Below are 16,793 nucleotides of genomic sequence, written 5' to 3'. Positions count from 1 at the left end.
CATGTCTAAATGAAGTACTAAGAGCTCAATTCATTAAGAAAGATCCACCTGGATGTAATGTATGTCTTTAATACGTGCAGTAGAACCCTAATTAATTCACTCTTATCACCCTTTCAGGTTTTTTTTTAACTTTCGAATAGAGATATGTGATCTTCTTTTGCACCCTGGCCAAGACAGAGTATACGCAGAGCCTCATAGCTACCCTTGACATTTTTCCTACCTTACACTCATGTTTCACTGTGGAGCCTTTGGCACTCACACTCTGACACCCACCGTACTGTCCTCACTTAGAGGGGACAGCATGTGAGACATAGCAATCATAAATTTTCCTGCACAGGCAGTGCAGTGTTATGTGTGATGAAATTTAGTGCCAGATGAATATGGGTACTAAAAGTACCATGAGGTACTTGGGATTAAGACATGTACAGTACATGAATTAAATAGCAATTGTGACGAAATCGTGCAGAAATGAGAGCTTTGTGGTTCTTTTTGAACAATAAAATATTGCATTACTGTTTGTAAATGGACAAATTGGGAATCATTGTATCCAACCATTGATATTCATTCATCTTAGAAGCCAGCTTAATCCCAGTTTAAGTCTTCATAGCAAATTATGTTGATTGTTGACTGGTGAAGCCTTGAGTGAACAGATCAAGAAAGAAAGAAACAAATAACTGTTAATTAATTTAACGCAGACTCTCATTGGCACAGAGACAATGATCAAATGGCTCACAGAAAAGACCTCATGGCAAGCAGGTTTGAATTAGCTATAGTCTTTCTGTGATGTGAAAACATCAACCAACACTACATCCGTGACGCTCACATACTCTTACTGTCATTAAAGCTATCTATCAGTTCCACTGTGATGTTTTTTTGGTCAGAAAGTATAAGAAGAGACTGAGAGAAGTCCATCTTTTCAACAGGCTTTTTGGTCACTGAAAGAATGCTAGCATGTCATCCATCCGCCTCAAAGGAGATGATGGTGAACCGTATTGAGTAAAAGTACACATTCAGTTTGATTCACTTTTATTTTATATAGTGGCACTTACAGCGCAGTCATCTCACGGCACTTTATATTTATATTTAGATAAGAAAATATAGAGAAAATACAGCAACAGCCCAAAAAGAAAAAACAAGAGGAGCAAGTACAAGCGACGGTAAAAAAAATCTAATCCCACTTTTCAATGGAAGGAACCTGTTGCAGAACCAAACTCTCAGGTGGTGGCTTTCTTTTTCACACAGTTGAGGGTAGGATATAGAACAACAAACAAGCAACCAACGTGGCATGAATAAAGAGAACCCTGCAGCCTGGAGACTCCCAACATTGACTTTTATGTTGCTATTATTATTCATTTCATTTCAGCATCAATGTTCAGCAAACGCAAAAAACACTTATATTTATTTGAAACAATAACTCTTTCTTCCAGGTAGTTTTCTAACGAGACTGGTTTTTATCTCTCCCTTTTAGAGTTTAGCTACTAAATGCTTACCAACAAATACACAACTCACAACATTCACTTAAAATAGCTGCCAAAATAATAAAGTGCAGGCCTTCAAATAAGCTGTAGCCCACAAAAATTATACTGGATAAAACTGAGCAGGGACATTTGTGCAGATTTATTACTATAAGCCACTTCAGTTACAATTCAGTGTCACATTTAGCTGAATATGTAAGTGACACGTTTCTATAAATGTAGTTGACATTCTGCCACTTTCCTTTATTTCCTATTGGAAATAGCCCGTTTTCATTGCATTGCTGCTGATACAATGTTAACACCGATAACTGACCTCTGAAAGGTAAAAAGGTATAGACACCCATGAATTTGAACTTTCAACTTTCTGTTTAGCGTCCATTGCTCGTCTCAAATCGAAGAGTTGGGCTGCTTTTGCAAGTCATTCCCAAAGACGCAACGCTGGTGAACACGCATGTGCTCCGTGACTCGGTACTGACGTGAAAAGGTCATGGGGCAGCGTGGGCAGGGGAAGGGACGTACGCCAAGATGACTCCGCACATGTCGATTGAGAGAGCCTCGTTGGCTAAAGGAGCGATCACACAAAGTGCACTGGAAGGGGTGGTTCATAGGAGTTGACTGGTGCGCCGACATATTTCTTGGCATGCTGTCTGAAAGCGAGGAAGGCATGCTAACAGAGATGGAGGGTGGCATAGAAGCTTGCGCAGAGTCCGACACACGAGAGGGTGAAGTGACTGTCCACGAACTGATCTGGTTGTCACCCGCTTTAGAGCAGGAGGCCTCCCCCACAGTCTCGGCTTTGTCAGCGCTTGGCATGGTTTGGTCTTTACCAGCAGGAGTTCCGTCGGTATGTGTCAGTCCCGTTATATAGGTGTCCCTTTGACCATCACCTTCCTCGTCGCTGTCAGATGTGCGTCTGCAAGACACGAGTAGCTCAGCAGGCTTGGTGCTAATGTCCAGCAGAAAAACCTGGTCCGTAGCCTCCATCGCGTCATGATACTTTAGGGAACTGAGACCCGAACAGGCAATAGTACAACCCTCCTCTTCATCACCTGACCTGTCTGAAAGATTAAAGGGAGCCTGAGAGTGTTTCTCATAACAGTGTCCACGGGATAAGTGGAAATCCTCCTCTGGTATGTAGTGATAACGAAGATGCCCATTGTAGTTCTGACTGATAGCACTGTACATGGTGTCATGCATGCTGCTATCCACAGACATCATCAAGGTTAACTGTGGTTCTGTGACGACTTTTTCAGGTTCCATAGATGTGTGCCATTCGATCGAGGTGTGGCCAGTATTGTTATTCAAACTTGGAGCAGGCAGACACAAATCAGCGTGTTCTTTGTTTTCTGTTGTAGCATCATGTGAATCCCATTTCTGCTGAATAGAAGTGCCATCTTTTTTACTCCTCTCAGCCCAGCAGATGTTTGACAACCGATTTGTCTCAGGTACATAAATGCTACAGTGGCTGACCTGTATATCTACTTTGGCTTCACAACTGCTGGAGCAGCTGTGTTCCTTTTGTACTTCTTGCTCAGGAATATAATCCTCACAGTGAGTTTCTTCTCCAGAAAGAGGAGCAGCATTACTCAGGTTCAGCGAGTGCTCCTCAGTCGCTGTCTCCATAGAAGGACTATAACTCTCAAAATTAGTTTGTTGTTTGTATTTGGATGGGAAGTTATAGCAACCTATTTTCTTATTCTGCAGCACTGAGTCATCTTTAGGATACTCTCTTTTGTTCTGCAATGGATCACAATGAGCATGCTGAATATTACCGAGTGTAATATGTGATGATCCATCGTTCAGACATTCATCATTGTGTCTGATAAAATTATCTGGGTTGATGCTATTATGAGCTTGTTCCAGCTGGGTTGATCGATCTATAGCCAATTTGTAACACATATCCTGTGTAACACCTGGATTTGAATCCTGACTCATTGTACCAGTTTGGTTTGCATTGTGTCTTTCGGACATTTGTTCCTGTGCCTCATGTTGTATTTTACGTTCAGAAGTAATACCTTCGGAGGTGCTGTCATTTTTGGCACCTGTGGATTGCAAGACAGAAGTACTGCTAAGGCTGAATGAAGCCTGGGACACTGGTTGGTGAGGAGACACTTGTGCCAACTGGATGGCCGCTTTACTGCTGTGACAGATAACTGGCACTGCCCCACAACAGGATTGTGATACTGTAGTTGAGCTTCTTCTGTCCTCGTCCTTGAGCTCCTGACAGACCCCTGAATTTACTCCCGCCAGTGAGTAAAACATATCCTCCTGCACCTCTTTGTCCATGTTAGTTATGTCATTGACTTCAACAGGGCTCCGGGTATTTTGAATGAAATCCTGAGGTATCCAGAGAGGTTTGGCCTTACTTTCAATGCTTTTGACCATACTACAGCTGACATCTTCCTCACTTGAAGTGCTTGCATCATTCCTTTTTTTCCAGTAGTTTACACCATGTTTAGTATCAATTCTGCTCGCACTTGTTTCCATATCCTTCCTGGAATCCATGTGGACAGACGTTTCTTTAAAAGCTTCCATATTGGATAAAGACTGATACTTCTTTCGTAAATCTCTCTTGCTCCGTGTACTTGAAGTGTGTGTCTCTTCAGGTCCTCCTATGGCACTGATATGGGATGCTGATTGCAGATCACAGAAATTATCTCTAGATTTTGTATTCATATCCTTATGGGGCAGGTTTCCATCTCTCGCTGAGTCGATCACATTTTCTGCAAACCTCAACTCAGTTTGACCAGCTCTCAGAGCTTCAATCAGTTCATCCATCTGCAGGTAGCAGGCTGCAATTAGCAGACTGTGATGTTGCTGCTGGATTTGATAGTGCGGTATAGATCCTGTATAAAGGTAGTCTAGAAGAGGTGGTAGTACAGAGTCAGAGAAATACGGGGCCTGCAGTTCCACCAAGACACCAGTAGAGGACAGCATGGATGCCAGTACTGGACTGGAGGCTGCAAGTACACACCTGGAGTGACAAAGAACAACTCTTGTGATGAGCCATTACATGATCAAGATTTTTTTTGAAGAAAATAGATACAATTTTTAATTTGGTACTAGTATATGTGTTTCTTTTGCAGTGATGACAACCAGTTCAAGTTGCTCACCTGTGTGCCGGATGGAGTCGACCTGGGTTGTCTCTCAGTCTGAGCACACAGTCGCAGAATTGATCTTGTTTTCTCTGAAGATTCAGTCTTGCCATCAGCAGTACTGCACGGTTACTAACTTCCTGGGCACAAAGTGCCAGCTGGGGAGGACAAGGCAGTTAATAGTAATCATTTTACATGCACAAAGAAAAATCTTATACTCGTGAAAAAACTGAAACCCTTTTCTAAGTGTCTTTTGAATAAAAATAATAAAGTCATTTGAACACCAAAACAGGCTTTCGTCAGCTAAATTTGTTCCTCTGCTAAAATTTAAAAATAAATCATACTCACTGATATGCTTGGAGTCTGATTAGAGTTGGGAATATCAATACAACTTTGCAGCTTATGCTGACATGACATCTCAACAGTATGCTTACAATAAACGTCCTGTATTGACTGTCTCCTCAGACTTCTGCATAGAATCAGTCAGTATAGATTGGACTATTTTGTATTCTTCAGTCACCTCTATAGTTTATAAATCTGTCAAACAACATGTTATGATCAACTGTGTGGAGAGCAGTTCTCAGATCCAGAATACACAACAAATTGAAAATCTTGATATGTTTGTCATTTGTCACTTTAATAGGTACAGTTTCAGCACTGATGCTTCACCTAAATCCAGAATTTCAAAGTCAAAGATTTGTTCCAGAAAGTAGTAAGTTGTAAGTTGTAAAAAAAAAACCTGTCTCTTTGGGAAATAAAAACATTTGATATGGGCCTGTAAATGTTCAATATTGATGCACACAAGTTAATCAGTTTGATGGCGGCTGTCTTTGGAAAAGTGCGTGGCTGTGGAGAGCTGCTGAGTACTGTGCTGATCTGCAGTACATGTAGTACACAAGTCAAGACTGCAGGTACTGAACAATCCCTATTAGAGCAGAATAGTCTAGAAGGTGAAAATGCGCCAGGTTAGTAAATATTGTCTGTGGATGCTTGACTTTGAAATCTCAACAGCTATTCATAGACATATGGGCAAATCAATGGGATTGTTTCAGACAGGACAGTGGTGGGATGCTCAGCATGACATGTATCTCCATTCAATAGAAACTGTGTCTGTCCTTTCACAATTGCTGTATGTGAAATGCTTAGCTGCTACAGAGTCATAAACAGCTCATGGTTGAATAATTCTTGCGGTCGTTCAACCTTCATTTTCAAGCGCTTTACTTTTCCAGCCATTTTCTCACAGTCCTTGCCTCCTCCGGCAGCTGGGTCTCTGGCTGAAAACTGTTTGGTGTCCTAAAGGAAAGTTTTGCTCTTTTAAAGAGCCCACCAAAATGTTTCTGTCAACATCAGTATTCCCAAGAATAGTTCTCTTTGGAGAAGTATGTATTAATATTGATGAAAGTAGCAGGTGTAAGAAAAGAAGCAACGCAGAAGCAAGGAAGAGCCAAGACAACATGCCTGCACAGTAGCACAACATAAAAACTGTTTGATGTAGATGTAGAAATAGAAGCAGTCTTACCTCCATGTTATGTTGGGAGAGGAGCAGAAGATCTTCACTCTCTTGTTTGCAAATGAATGGAGAAATGAGCCTCTGTGGCGGTTATATGGTCCCGGTTTACTATGTATGTGCACTGGCTCATACGGAAAGCAATCACACGGTTTTCATATTGAGAGCGTGGCATGACGTTGTGGGACAGGTGCTTATAAGGAGTGCCGGCATCCAACGTCAGTGTCTCCATGGCCCGTTATGGAGGGGGACTGCGCCCCAACCCACGGAGAGACCACAGAGCTGTAGTCAACAGAGCTGCTGTTTCTACACACGACAGTGAAGCGTCATGAAAGAAGTTAGGCTGTTTGGATTTGGAACAGATGTGAAATAAATACTAAGCTGTCACAATGAAAAGCAGAATATAGAATCTCCGTACAGTTTGCATGGTGTCCCTGTGCAGGGTCTCACTTCCAGCTCAACTGGATTAAGCTTGAGAAATGAATATATGGGAGTAAGTCAAAGCTCATTTACAAAATTGTCTGTATAGCTGACAGCACACTTAAACGTTTTGAGTTAAATCCTCAATAAGAAACAATTATAAATAGACCTAACCCTAACTTTCAATCCTCTGCATTGTGTGTGTGCACCTTATTTTCTCTTTTTACCTTGTTTGAATTGCTTTTGAAACACTTCAAATGGCCTTTTGTCTGCAACGGTGCTGTGCATAAATGATTATTTGATTGCCTGATCACACATGGGTCACACAAAAAACAAAGAAGAAACTTACAATGACTGCAACTGCTTCTATGTATTTTGGTTCTACATGGAAAAGTGTTTCCAGTGTCCCTCCATGACAACTCCCCTTCAGCTGACGCTTTGTTGACAACTCCATATCAAGCCATTTCTCCACCCTTCTACACCATGTGCTTGTCACGCCTTTAATTCTCCACAGCGCTCTAAAGTTACAGTCTGTCCACAGGCCACCAGCACATTTTCCTTGGCAAGTGTACAATGGAAATACTACCACAGGACACTGGATCAAATTGTACACCTTTTGAAATGAGGCTAGAGGCAATAATAACTTACTACGCAATTTTGATGCCATGTCAAAATATCCAAGACATGCAAGGAGACTTTTTTATTACTGTTAATTATTTTGAGTCAGATGAAATTGATTTGAGTTAACATATGGATAAAACACACAATTTTTTCCAGGCAATAAAATATTAGAATATAATGCAAATGAAGTGTAGATCTTCTTTAAGTTCACACCAGATGAGCTCCAATGCCTGTCATTCACTCGCGCCTCACATCATTCCTGTGTACGTGACTGTAAAAGGCAAACAGCTCCAATGTGCCGAGGAGACCTGTGGGCTGCACGTACGGTGTCACGGCTTTGATTGTTTCCGTTCACTAGCTGTGTATTGGCCTCATGCTGTGCTACGTGCTTGCAACAGGGAGACTGTTTACATGTGAAAAAAGAGAAATGGTGCTTGTAGGAGAGTGAATGTACAGTAGGTCTGTGTGCACCAGCAGAAATCAGTGCAAGGGACATTCTGGTGGTCCCAAGAGCAACCGGTTCATCACAGTAAGTCAAATCTTGCCTTATATTGTGGGAGTCAAATGGGATCAGCTCCAGCTCCCCCGTATATTAAGTTGTATAAAGCGGGAGAAAACAAATAGTTGGGGGGAGGAAATAAAGCTACCATAATTCACAAAATAGAGTCAAATGTTTAAGCCAGATGATCTACAATGCAAGTGTTCTGTCTTTGTCTCTTTTCAAGATCCATGTCCATCACAACAGTGGGAATATAAAAGACCCACACAGCCACAGTGTGCCAAGCAGACATAGGCCACTCGTGTAAGTTGGCACTGTGTTTGTCACATATGCATTTCACATCGTGGCATTTAATGTTTCCATTCTCAAGATGAGTATTGACCTATGTCTCACTTAAAGAAAGAAGAAACTTTATTAAACTCCACGTGGGAAATTGCTTCTGGGCATTTCTTCCATCCTAGTCAAGTTAACCTTAACCATACATGCCAGGAGCTGTTAGCTGTCATGGTGCAGTACCCAGGGAGCTGCTCGGGTCCCGCGGCTTTGCAATCCCCTTCCCTAACCCACCGCTACACTCACTGGACTGTACCACTTGCATACGAATGGGAGAATGATGGAATGTTGTGCAGTTTCAACTTTTGAGATATAAAATGTGTACGTTTGTGTGCAAAAGCATAAAACCAGCTGTCCACCATAAGAAGCAAATGATAAAAGTGCCTTTCATCATGTGAGTCAGCGGCTGTCCGCTCCAGCGCTCCAGTAAAATAACACTTTATAATACATGGAAAATATTCGAAGGTCATTCGAAAATACTCAAACCGTAAAATGTACAATTCATATCACATGTCTCTCTTTGCTCATGGTCCCCGTTTACCACTACAGTCTGCCTGTACAAGGTCCTCACAGGCACAATGTGCCAGGCAGGCATGCATCGCTCACGTATTGTAGCACTGTGGTTGTCAGATGTTCACTTGGCACATCAGAGCTCTGAGTTTTTCCATTCAGAAGATGCATAGTGATATAACTGATGAACTGTGACAATTGCATGCGACAGGGAGTTTTCTTGGGCTCTAAGGCAATTGCAGTTTTTAGGGCTTTAAATTACCCTTATAGGTGTGTGTTCAGACCTGGAAACCAAAAAGGAGAATGCAAAGTCCCCTATTTGTATTTTTCACCCTGGAGTCACTTGTCTAAACCTACTGTGGGAGGAAACCCAAATACCCGGGGTAAAAATTTAAATTCTACACAGAAAAGGCCCCTAGCCAGACTCAAACCAGGGAGCTTCTTGCTTCAAGGCCAGAATGATATTTGGTATTGGTGGTTTTGTACAAAATGGATGTAAAGAGAGAAAAAAAAATCTTCAGATTGGCAAAACATCATGGTTTCTTTTCTTTTTTTTCTGCACAAATGCATTTTGTATTTTTGTGGACATGAAAACTGATACCTGAGGCTATGCCTACTATTTTTATGAGCGAGTCATCTCGAGCCAGAATTCCCTGGCAAATGTACATCGTGGCTCAAAAGGACCACACTTCAGCACAGCAGCTGGATGCTAACACGACACTGCTGAGACACACGCCACAAGAACATTGCACACTTCAGATGTCTGAGATGAGCACTGGTACTACCATACCTAACATAATGTATCACTTTCCAGGGGGATGTAGAGTGTTTATTGTGCGAGCAGGAGCCTGGCAAGGACAGACAGGGTACTTTAATCCAGCTGTAAGGTACACGTGCTACTGTTTGAGAGCTGGAGGCTGCAGTCTGTTCCAGCTGCTCCGAGGAGGGGTCCCATACTGTACATTATACTGAAAGCAACAGGCCAAAGTCTGGACACACGGAAAGGTCTTTAAATCACTTTTAGTTTTTAACTCTGCAAGACAATACTCTTAAACATATCTATATCATATAAGTACAAATGTGTCTAAAAATAAGCAAATATTAATGGATGATTACTTTTTTTGTTATTTCTACAATTAGAATTAAGCTTAAAAGACTGAATCATATTTTTCATATGGAATGGGATAATTATGGTCTCTGGTTTAACATAAAGGAAAAACTTAATTGTATAGAATAAATGATTTTTTTTTTAATTTCACATTTCTTTGTGACTTACATGCCAGTAACAAACAAGCTTTTATTGTATTGTGTAAGAATTTTAAAATACTTTAGTTGAACTGTTATATGTGAGCAGCATGCTGGATTGACTCCAGGAAGAGTAGCTGCACTTGTTGCAGCAAATGGAGATCAAAACATGTATAAATACTAGTTTCATAATTTTTTTATTTATTTGCGAAAGTAAAAAGTATAAAGTGCCTGAAGCCATCTTCTGGTCTGATATCCACAGGTTTACATTCTTTTCCTTTCGCGATGTGAACAGGAAAGACACAGAAAAGTAAAACAAGTTTTAAAAAATGATGTGATACAAGGAGTGGTTCAAATCCTTCTGGTCCTTGATGACGACATGGCCCATTATATAAATATTTGACCCATTATATATAGTTATATAATTGGCCATGTCATCATCATGACTGCACATCAGACAGGTCCTATTAAAGTCGCCTGTCTCATCTCAGCAACCTCCCAAAAGTTTATGCCGATCTATTGTGAAGATCATTATGCAAATATATACCATCAGATTATGAACATTTTTAGATAAATTACAAATATCAAATGATAATCGACCGTCACCAGATTTCATCCTCAGGGGAGATCCAGACAATCCTATTAAAACGTTCGATACTCCATCTTACATAGCAAACAAATGCATCCTACTCAACTGGAACCAGCAAAGACCCTCAACAATGAACCTGTTTAAACAAATTCTGACTGATACTTGTAGAACTGAAAAAGAAATGCGCTCTAAAGAAAAAATAAGGGAGATGTCTCACAAAGATTTGGAGAAATATAAGGAAGTGTCAACTTTTTGTTTTGTTGTTTCTTGCTTGTTGAGGTTTTGTCCCTTTTTCATTTTTGTTATACATATGTTTGTAAAAGGTCCATTAAAAGAGAAATAAAAATATAATTGGAAAAAGAAAAAGTTAATTATCTGGACCAATACAGCTGGATTACTGACATGCAAAATGGCTGGTCTCCACATGTTCCCTCGTATTTGTATCACAAGATGAATTAGATCCTTAACAGCATATTAAAAAAAAGACATACTTCCACTTTTCATGCATTTTAGCAACACTGCAATGAAATTCTATATTTTGCAGACTTATTAACTAACCATAGTTTCAGCTTAAAACATCTCTGCTGCAAAATGTTATACTTTTTACTTTTATAAGAGAGATTTTTTTTGTCACTTTAAGGAAATGCCAGTGTGAGTACATTTCAGTTTGCACCTCATGCACACACACACAAACATTGGCACTCATTGTTTCTGCAGCACAGACAGTACAAGACTCCAGTTGTTTATTTCTTGTTCCACTTCCATTTTTACACCTGTAACACCATCTCACCTTCTCCATTTTACACATCCAGAACATCGCAGTCTGTTATTTTTAGGTCAGTGGCATGATATTGCACACACACTCATCACAACATTAACAAACGGTAGCGACAGAATAGTGGGGCTGCTGCCAACTGTATCCAAGAGCCGAGCGTTTAAACTGGGAAACAGGACCGGCTGAGCATCTTGGTGGCCTTGGAGCTGCAACGCATACCAAACACTGAAAAGTACAATGTCCCTGACTGAGCTCTGCTGTGGGCTGTTTGGTCCAGTTCAAATAAAAACAATACATTTTTCAGGATGCTAAAGAATTTATGTCCGTTAAAAAAAAAAAACGCGTTTGAATTTAGAACCAGAGGTTCATATATCAAATGAAAAGCCAAATAAATCGAATGCATAGCTTATTTAAAGACAGTTATATGAATGCGGTGAGTTATTTTAACAATGTAGGTATTAGGTGCAGAAAATCTGAAAAAAAAATACTGCTGTGCGACAGCCGCTCCTTTCAACTGTTTAACCCCTTGACGCCAATTGTTGTGAATTTGCATCAAACCACAAATAAAAATATATTTTTTTCACAAGTGGAAATACATTCAGGCGTCAAGGGGTTAAAAGTGACAACATGTTTACTCTTCCAAGTCAAATAGTCTTTGTTACAGTTACAATATGTAAAAAGTCTTTGCATGACTTTGAAACGCATCCAGCTCCAGAAACGTTGCTCTGCAGCCTAAAAGAGCCGTTTGTCACTTAGTTTCCACCAAATCAAATTTAACTGGAGGCACAAAAAACATTTATCCTCTAAAATGAGACACAGCAATTAAAAGTTTCACATACAGCTTTTTGTATGAACACAAATTGTGTCAATGCTGCATTTATGCATTTACAGTTCAGGATGGTAAATATTTAGTTTTATTACATTTTAGCTGTTTCAACTATTTGGCTATTTTTTAAGCAGTTTTTTTTCTTGGTAGAAATCCTAGTAATTTGTTTATTTGAAAGCCATTTTAGCTGTTCCTTGTCCATTTCTTGTGATTTTAGCTGTGCCTTTTGTAAAACTACTTTTAGCCTCAAGTTAAAAGTCCTTTTGATAATGACTTTGTGTGCATAAACAAATAGAAAACAAGACCAAATGTTTATGTTTGTATAATTTAGGGCAAAGTTCATGGATTCAGGGTTCTCTGTAATGTCCAGCATCGGTCTACCAACGACAAGGAGCTTCAGTTTCCTCTGAGCCATTTTTGCATGGTGGTGAGAGTTTACTAGATAAAAACAATACTGAAGATGACAGAGAAAGACACAGAAAAAAAATTCAAAGCAAAAATACTGTGGAATACATTCATTCGTTGCATGAAACCAAAAAAAAAACATTGAAATATAATAAAAAGAATAAAACCTTCAACAAAACTGTTTCATTGCACGTCTACTTGGATGATTACTCTCTGACGAAGTCGGAGAACAGATCTCTTGACCAATCACTTGTCCAACTTTCATCGACAGTCAAATAATCATTTGATAGATTGAGATTTCCATCATCAGCAACACACGTTGTTTGTCCCTCTCCTCTGTGACAAGAATTCGCAGGTATTTGACAATGGTCTGCGACTCGCTGCTGCTGAACAATGGAAGAAGTCAAACGGCTGCTGCAGCTGCCAGGCTGCCGTGTTTGTTGTCGTACGACACCCTGCTGCATTTTTCTAGCAGGAGTTGGAGGAACCAGTATGTCGCTGTTGTCATTCTCACACACAGACTCGGTAGAAACTCCGGAGTCACGCCTGTGGGAGATCGCTCCACTTAACCGCAGCTTCCCGCTCCTTCTCTGCACTTGGAAGTGTCTGTGAGCCGGCAGAGGGTTTTGTTTCTCATCTGGTTTCCTGAGCCTCCTTCCTGTGGTACGTTTGTCGCTGCATCTGCTTGGCGTTGTGCTCCATGTTGGGTTTTCCTTTGCACGCGCTTTACCACACCGTAACCGCTGGCCAGCACTGACCAGACTGTTCAGTTGGGGAAGAACAGAAGTTGCATCTACTGGCTTTTTGCTGTTCAGTTCAAACATGGTTTCAAAAAAAGCTTCTGGGTCTTGTCTGTCCGGTTGAGAACTGAATTCATGAGTTAACTTCCCGTGTGGGGAGGTGAATGAATGTGACAGGAAAGCTTTTACATTGGGAGTCGACTGAGAGGGAGGAACAAAGTCCCGTATAGTTAGACTATCTCGGTTATAGCGCCGACTACTATTCAGTCTCAAGGTGTCTCTTGGTGACGGCTTCAAGCGCTTTGGGTCTGGCTTGAGTGATCGGGAGCACACTTCTAGAGTTGTCCCAACCGTTTCTGCTTTACAACTGAGCGTTTCGGTATTCGCGTCGACCAGCGACGAGTTGCCGAAAAGGTCTGCGGAACAGTTATAGGCATAGTCTATGAAATCTTGTTCCTCGTTTTCAAATGAGGGATTTAACTCATTTTGCTTAGGAACCTTAGGGGAGCGTGTGCTTCTGGCTGGACTTTGATTCTCCTGTTGAAGAAAGTCTTTGCCAACCTGGTCAGAAAACCTTTGTCTGTTGTGTATGTTGGGTACATTACTGACATCCAGTAAAACCTGTGAATGGCTTTCTGTTACCAGTGCATTTCCTTGACCAGCACAAATTGCTTCAGTTGTTCGGTTTGTAATTTCCACCTGATTTCCCGCAATGTTTGGCTCTGGGTCAATGACAATTTTGAAGTCTTTGTTTTCTCCACATATAAACGCTGTGAGACTTTCAGACAAAGGCAAGTCCTCCCAGTCCACTGAGCTTGAAAGCAGTGTCCTCGTCAATTCTTTCGGAGAACACTCTGCCACCTCATCGACGTGTCTGTTGTGATCAGGCTGGGAGAGAGTAAAGGAGGTGTTCGGAGCGGAGCTTGTTCGAACACACTTTTTGAAGGGAGAGTTTGGGTATTTAGCATTCGATGGAGAACGTAAACTTTGCTCGAGATGGAAAACAGTAGTTTTTTCTGTGGCTTCATGTTTTGGCAGACAACCTCTGCCTACCCACTGTAGCATTGCACTGTTGTCCGTCTGCCTGCTATTCTCATCTCCACTGCCACTTTCCTCCTGCTCCGCTGAGGAAGTGACAACACCAAGAGATTGTTGCCACGGAGGGGTGGGAGAGAGCACGCAGTCAAGATGTTGAGGCCTGAAATAAACCAAAAGAATGATCTAAAAAGGGAAACAACTCAATTTTTTTAAAGTTTTACAAAGCACATATTTCTTTCCGTCATATGTACAAGACCACTGATCTCATTCTGTACTGATGACATATAAGACAAATATTGAAATATCTTGTGCCCCCCCCCCCCAAAAAAAAATCTTATTATATATGTAAATAAAGATAACTTAAGTTCATCACCTGAGCATAGACTGGAACAGAAAACGAGGAGAAGGCAGCGTTGCATTGAAGCTGCTGACTGGAGAATGTTGAGGAGTCAGCAGCAGCTGGGTCATTGGACATTTGGAGGCTCTGCTGGAGTCTGAATGTCGACAATGAGAGTCCGAAGCTTTCTGCAGAAGTTTTTGATAATAAATGACGACTGTGCAACCTTGCAGGCCTGGAGCATTAGGAAGGATCATCTGGGTGGCGATAAACTGTCTGTTATCGCTCCTGCCGGAGCAATGTTGAACAGTGCCTTCTATCCAAGGTGTACTGTCATTTTCTGTTAGCTGAAAAACACAAATGACATCAGAGAGAAGGTGAATTCCAGCATATGCATCATGCATATGCACATTATTATTGCTGAAAGGTTATTTATTGATTCAAAACAAAAGAGGAACCATTTCAAGTTTACCTTCATACAAAAGATGAAATGTCTACCAATAAAACAGTCTTCAATGGCCTTCAGCAACAATGTCAATTTCCCTGATGGCTCTACTGGGCCGTCCGTGTTTTCCACTAATCTGTGACAAAACACAAAAACAGTTTTGGTGAAAGGTGAGATTGAGCAGTTGCACTGATGAAAAACACTTTACCAAAGAACAAATGTATTCATCATGATGCATTGACATGGAATTCAGGAAATGAGCTAAAAAAAAGAATGACCTTTATGCATTTCAGATACCTTTGTGAATTACATAACAACACAGTTTGACTATTCTAGAAACGCAACCAGCCAACAAGCTCTAATGTTTGTAACTGGAAAAGTCAGTTTTCTATGTCAATCTATGTCGGGAGAGTCTTCACTGAAGATTGTAGAAAAATCACGATACCAATAAGTTACTGGTAACAAAAGACAAATGGACTGCAGCTCCAGAAACGCCCTTACCTCTGTAATCCAGTAGCATCGATGCCAAAGAATTTGTTCAAGTTGCTTCCAAAGACTGTTACCCCAAAAATATGTTTGTCTGTGGATACTCTGAGTGAAAGGCGGTATCTGTAATTGACCTCTTCCCTCAGGCACACATAACCACATCTGGAGCATCTGCATCTGTGACCCGGAGCAGAAAGGGCAGGATCAAGTTAATGTACAGTGAACAGCCAGGGTCAACAACAGCTTCCTCCCTGATGTCAAAAGACTGTTGAACTCATTATCTCTCTCTCACACGCACGCGCGCGCACACACACACACACACACACACACACACACACACACACACACACACACACACACACACACACACACACACACACACACACACACACACACACACACACACACACCAGACTGCTCCACCTCTCTGAGCAATATATGCATCTTTTGTACAAAGCTTTTTTAATCTGTACATTCTTCTCTTGTCAATATCTTGTGTTTTATCAGTATTCCTGCTGTGATGTGCACCGAAATTTCATTTTGATGTACATCTACATGACAAAGTCTGCGCGTGTCTCTTTGGATCAAATGTTTGAAGACCCCTGCATTATACTTTCTTACCTCGCTGTGCCCCCTTGTTCGACATCAATCCTTGAGAAACAGCCTCTACAGCTCGGATAAAACACAGAGGAGTCGTGAACAGACAACACGACACAGTCCACCAGAGCCCGTCTCGCAGACATTTCGTCCGCAAACAAACTCAGTTAACAAGATAAACTTCACGTCACCGTGAGGTTTAGTAAAGGTTCAACGTCTTTGTAACCGAACATACTTCAATACAAAGATCGGATAGAAATGTGAGGGTAAAAAGTCACTCCAAGAAAAAAAAAAAAACACCCCAAAAAAGCAGGAAGTAGTGTCTTCTTCGTGTCTTCTCTGCTCCAGCCGGTCACACAGGAACTCGGTTTGTACCGCCATCTACCGGCTCACAAAGGGAACCGCGAATAAATTCTTGAAGGAATTTTAGAAAAAGGATTCGAGATTCAGTTGAAACGCCATGTACTGTATTGAATAGAATAGAATAGAATAGAATGGAATAGAAGAGAAATGCTTTATTATTTCTGGAGGGAAATTCTTTTACAGAGTTGCTCCCCACAAAATAGAATATTATACATAGAATAATAAGTAAACATATCAAATGAGACAGAATAAATATAAAATAAATAAATAATAAATGTTACGATGTACAAAAATTTAAGATGACTAATATATGTAAACAAAACAAAACAGGGGAGTATAGTCTGATGGCCACAGGAATGAGGGAGTTCCTGTTACTCTGTACTGCACTGTGGTGATGAGTGTTGCTGAAGGTGCTCCTGCTGTTGACCAGCACGTCACTGAGGGGGTGAGAGACATTGTTCAGGATGAACTTCAGTTTTGGACTGGA

The 16,793-nt window shown here is 40.9% G+C and overlaps 2 protein-coding genes across 2 annotated transcripts; both read right to left on the bottom strand.

The window, feature by feature from the left end:
- Nucleotides 1-1,374: 1,374 nt before the first annotated feature.
- Nucleotides 1,375-6,127, bottom strand: LOC308149063 (uncharacterized protein). Its single transcript, XM_080520707.1, has 4 exons — nucleotides 6,090-6,127; nucleotides 4,589-4,728; nucleotides 3,491-4,449; nucleotides 1,375-2,533 (listed from the first exon to the last, which is right to left on the bottom strand). Exons 1-4 carry the CDS (start codon nucleotides 6,093-6,095, stop codon nucleotides 1,863-1,865), a joined length of 1,776 nt encoding a protein of 591 aa, XP_080376833.1. The 5' UTR covers nucleotides 6,096-6,127; the 3' UTR covers nucleotides 1,375-1,862.
- A 6,713-nt stretch (nucleotides 6,128-12,840) lies between these two features.
- ddias (DNA damage-induced apoptosis suppressor) lies at nucleotides 12,841-16,089 on the bottom strand (the record flags this gene model as incomplete). Its single annotated transcript, XM_080520695.1, has 6 exons — nucleotides 12,841-12,906; nucleotides 13,740-14,238; nucleotides 14,452-14,762; nucleotides 14,888-14,996; nucleotides 15,362-15,523; nucleotides 15,968-16,089. The coding sequence occupies 6 exons, from the start codon at nucleotides 16,087-16,089 to the stop codon at nucleotides 12,841-12,843; spliced, it is 1,269 nt and encodes a 422-aa protein (XP_080376821.1).
- Nucleotides 16,090-16,793: the final 704 nt, after the last annotated feature.

This window comes from Blennius ocellaris (assembly GCF_963422515.1).
Source record: "Blennius ocellaris genome assembly, chromosome: 1".
Lineage (NCBI taxonomy): Eukaryota > Metazoa > Chordata > Actinopteri > Blenniiformes > Blenniidae > Blennius > Blennius ocellaris.
The sequence above is the reverse complement of the archived record's forward strand: the minus strand, read 5'-3'. Positions and strand labels throughout refer to the sequence as shown.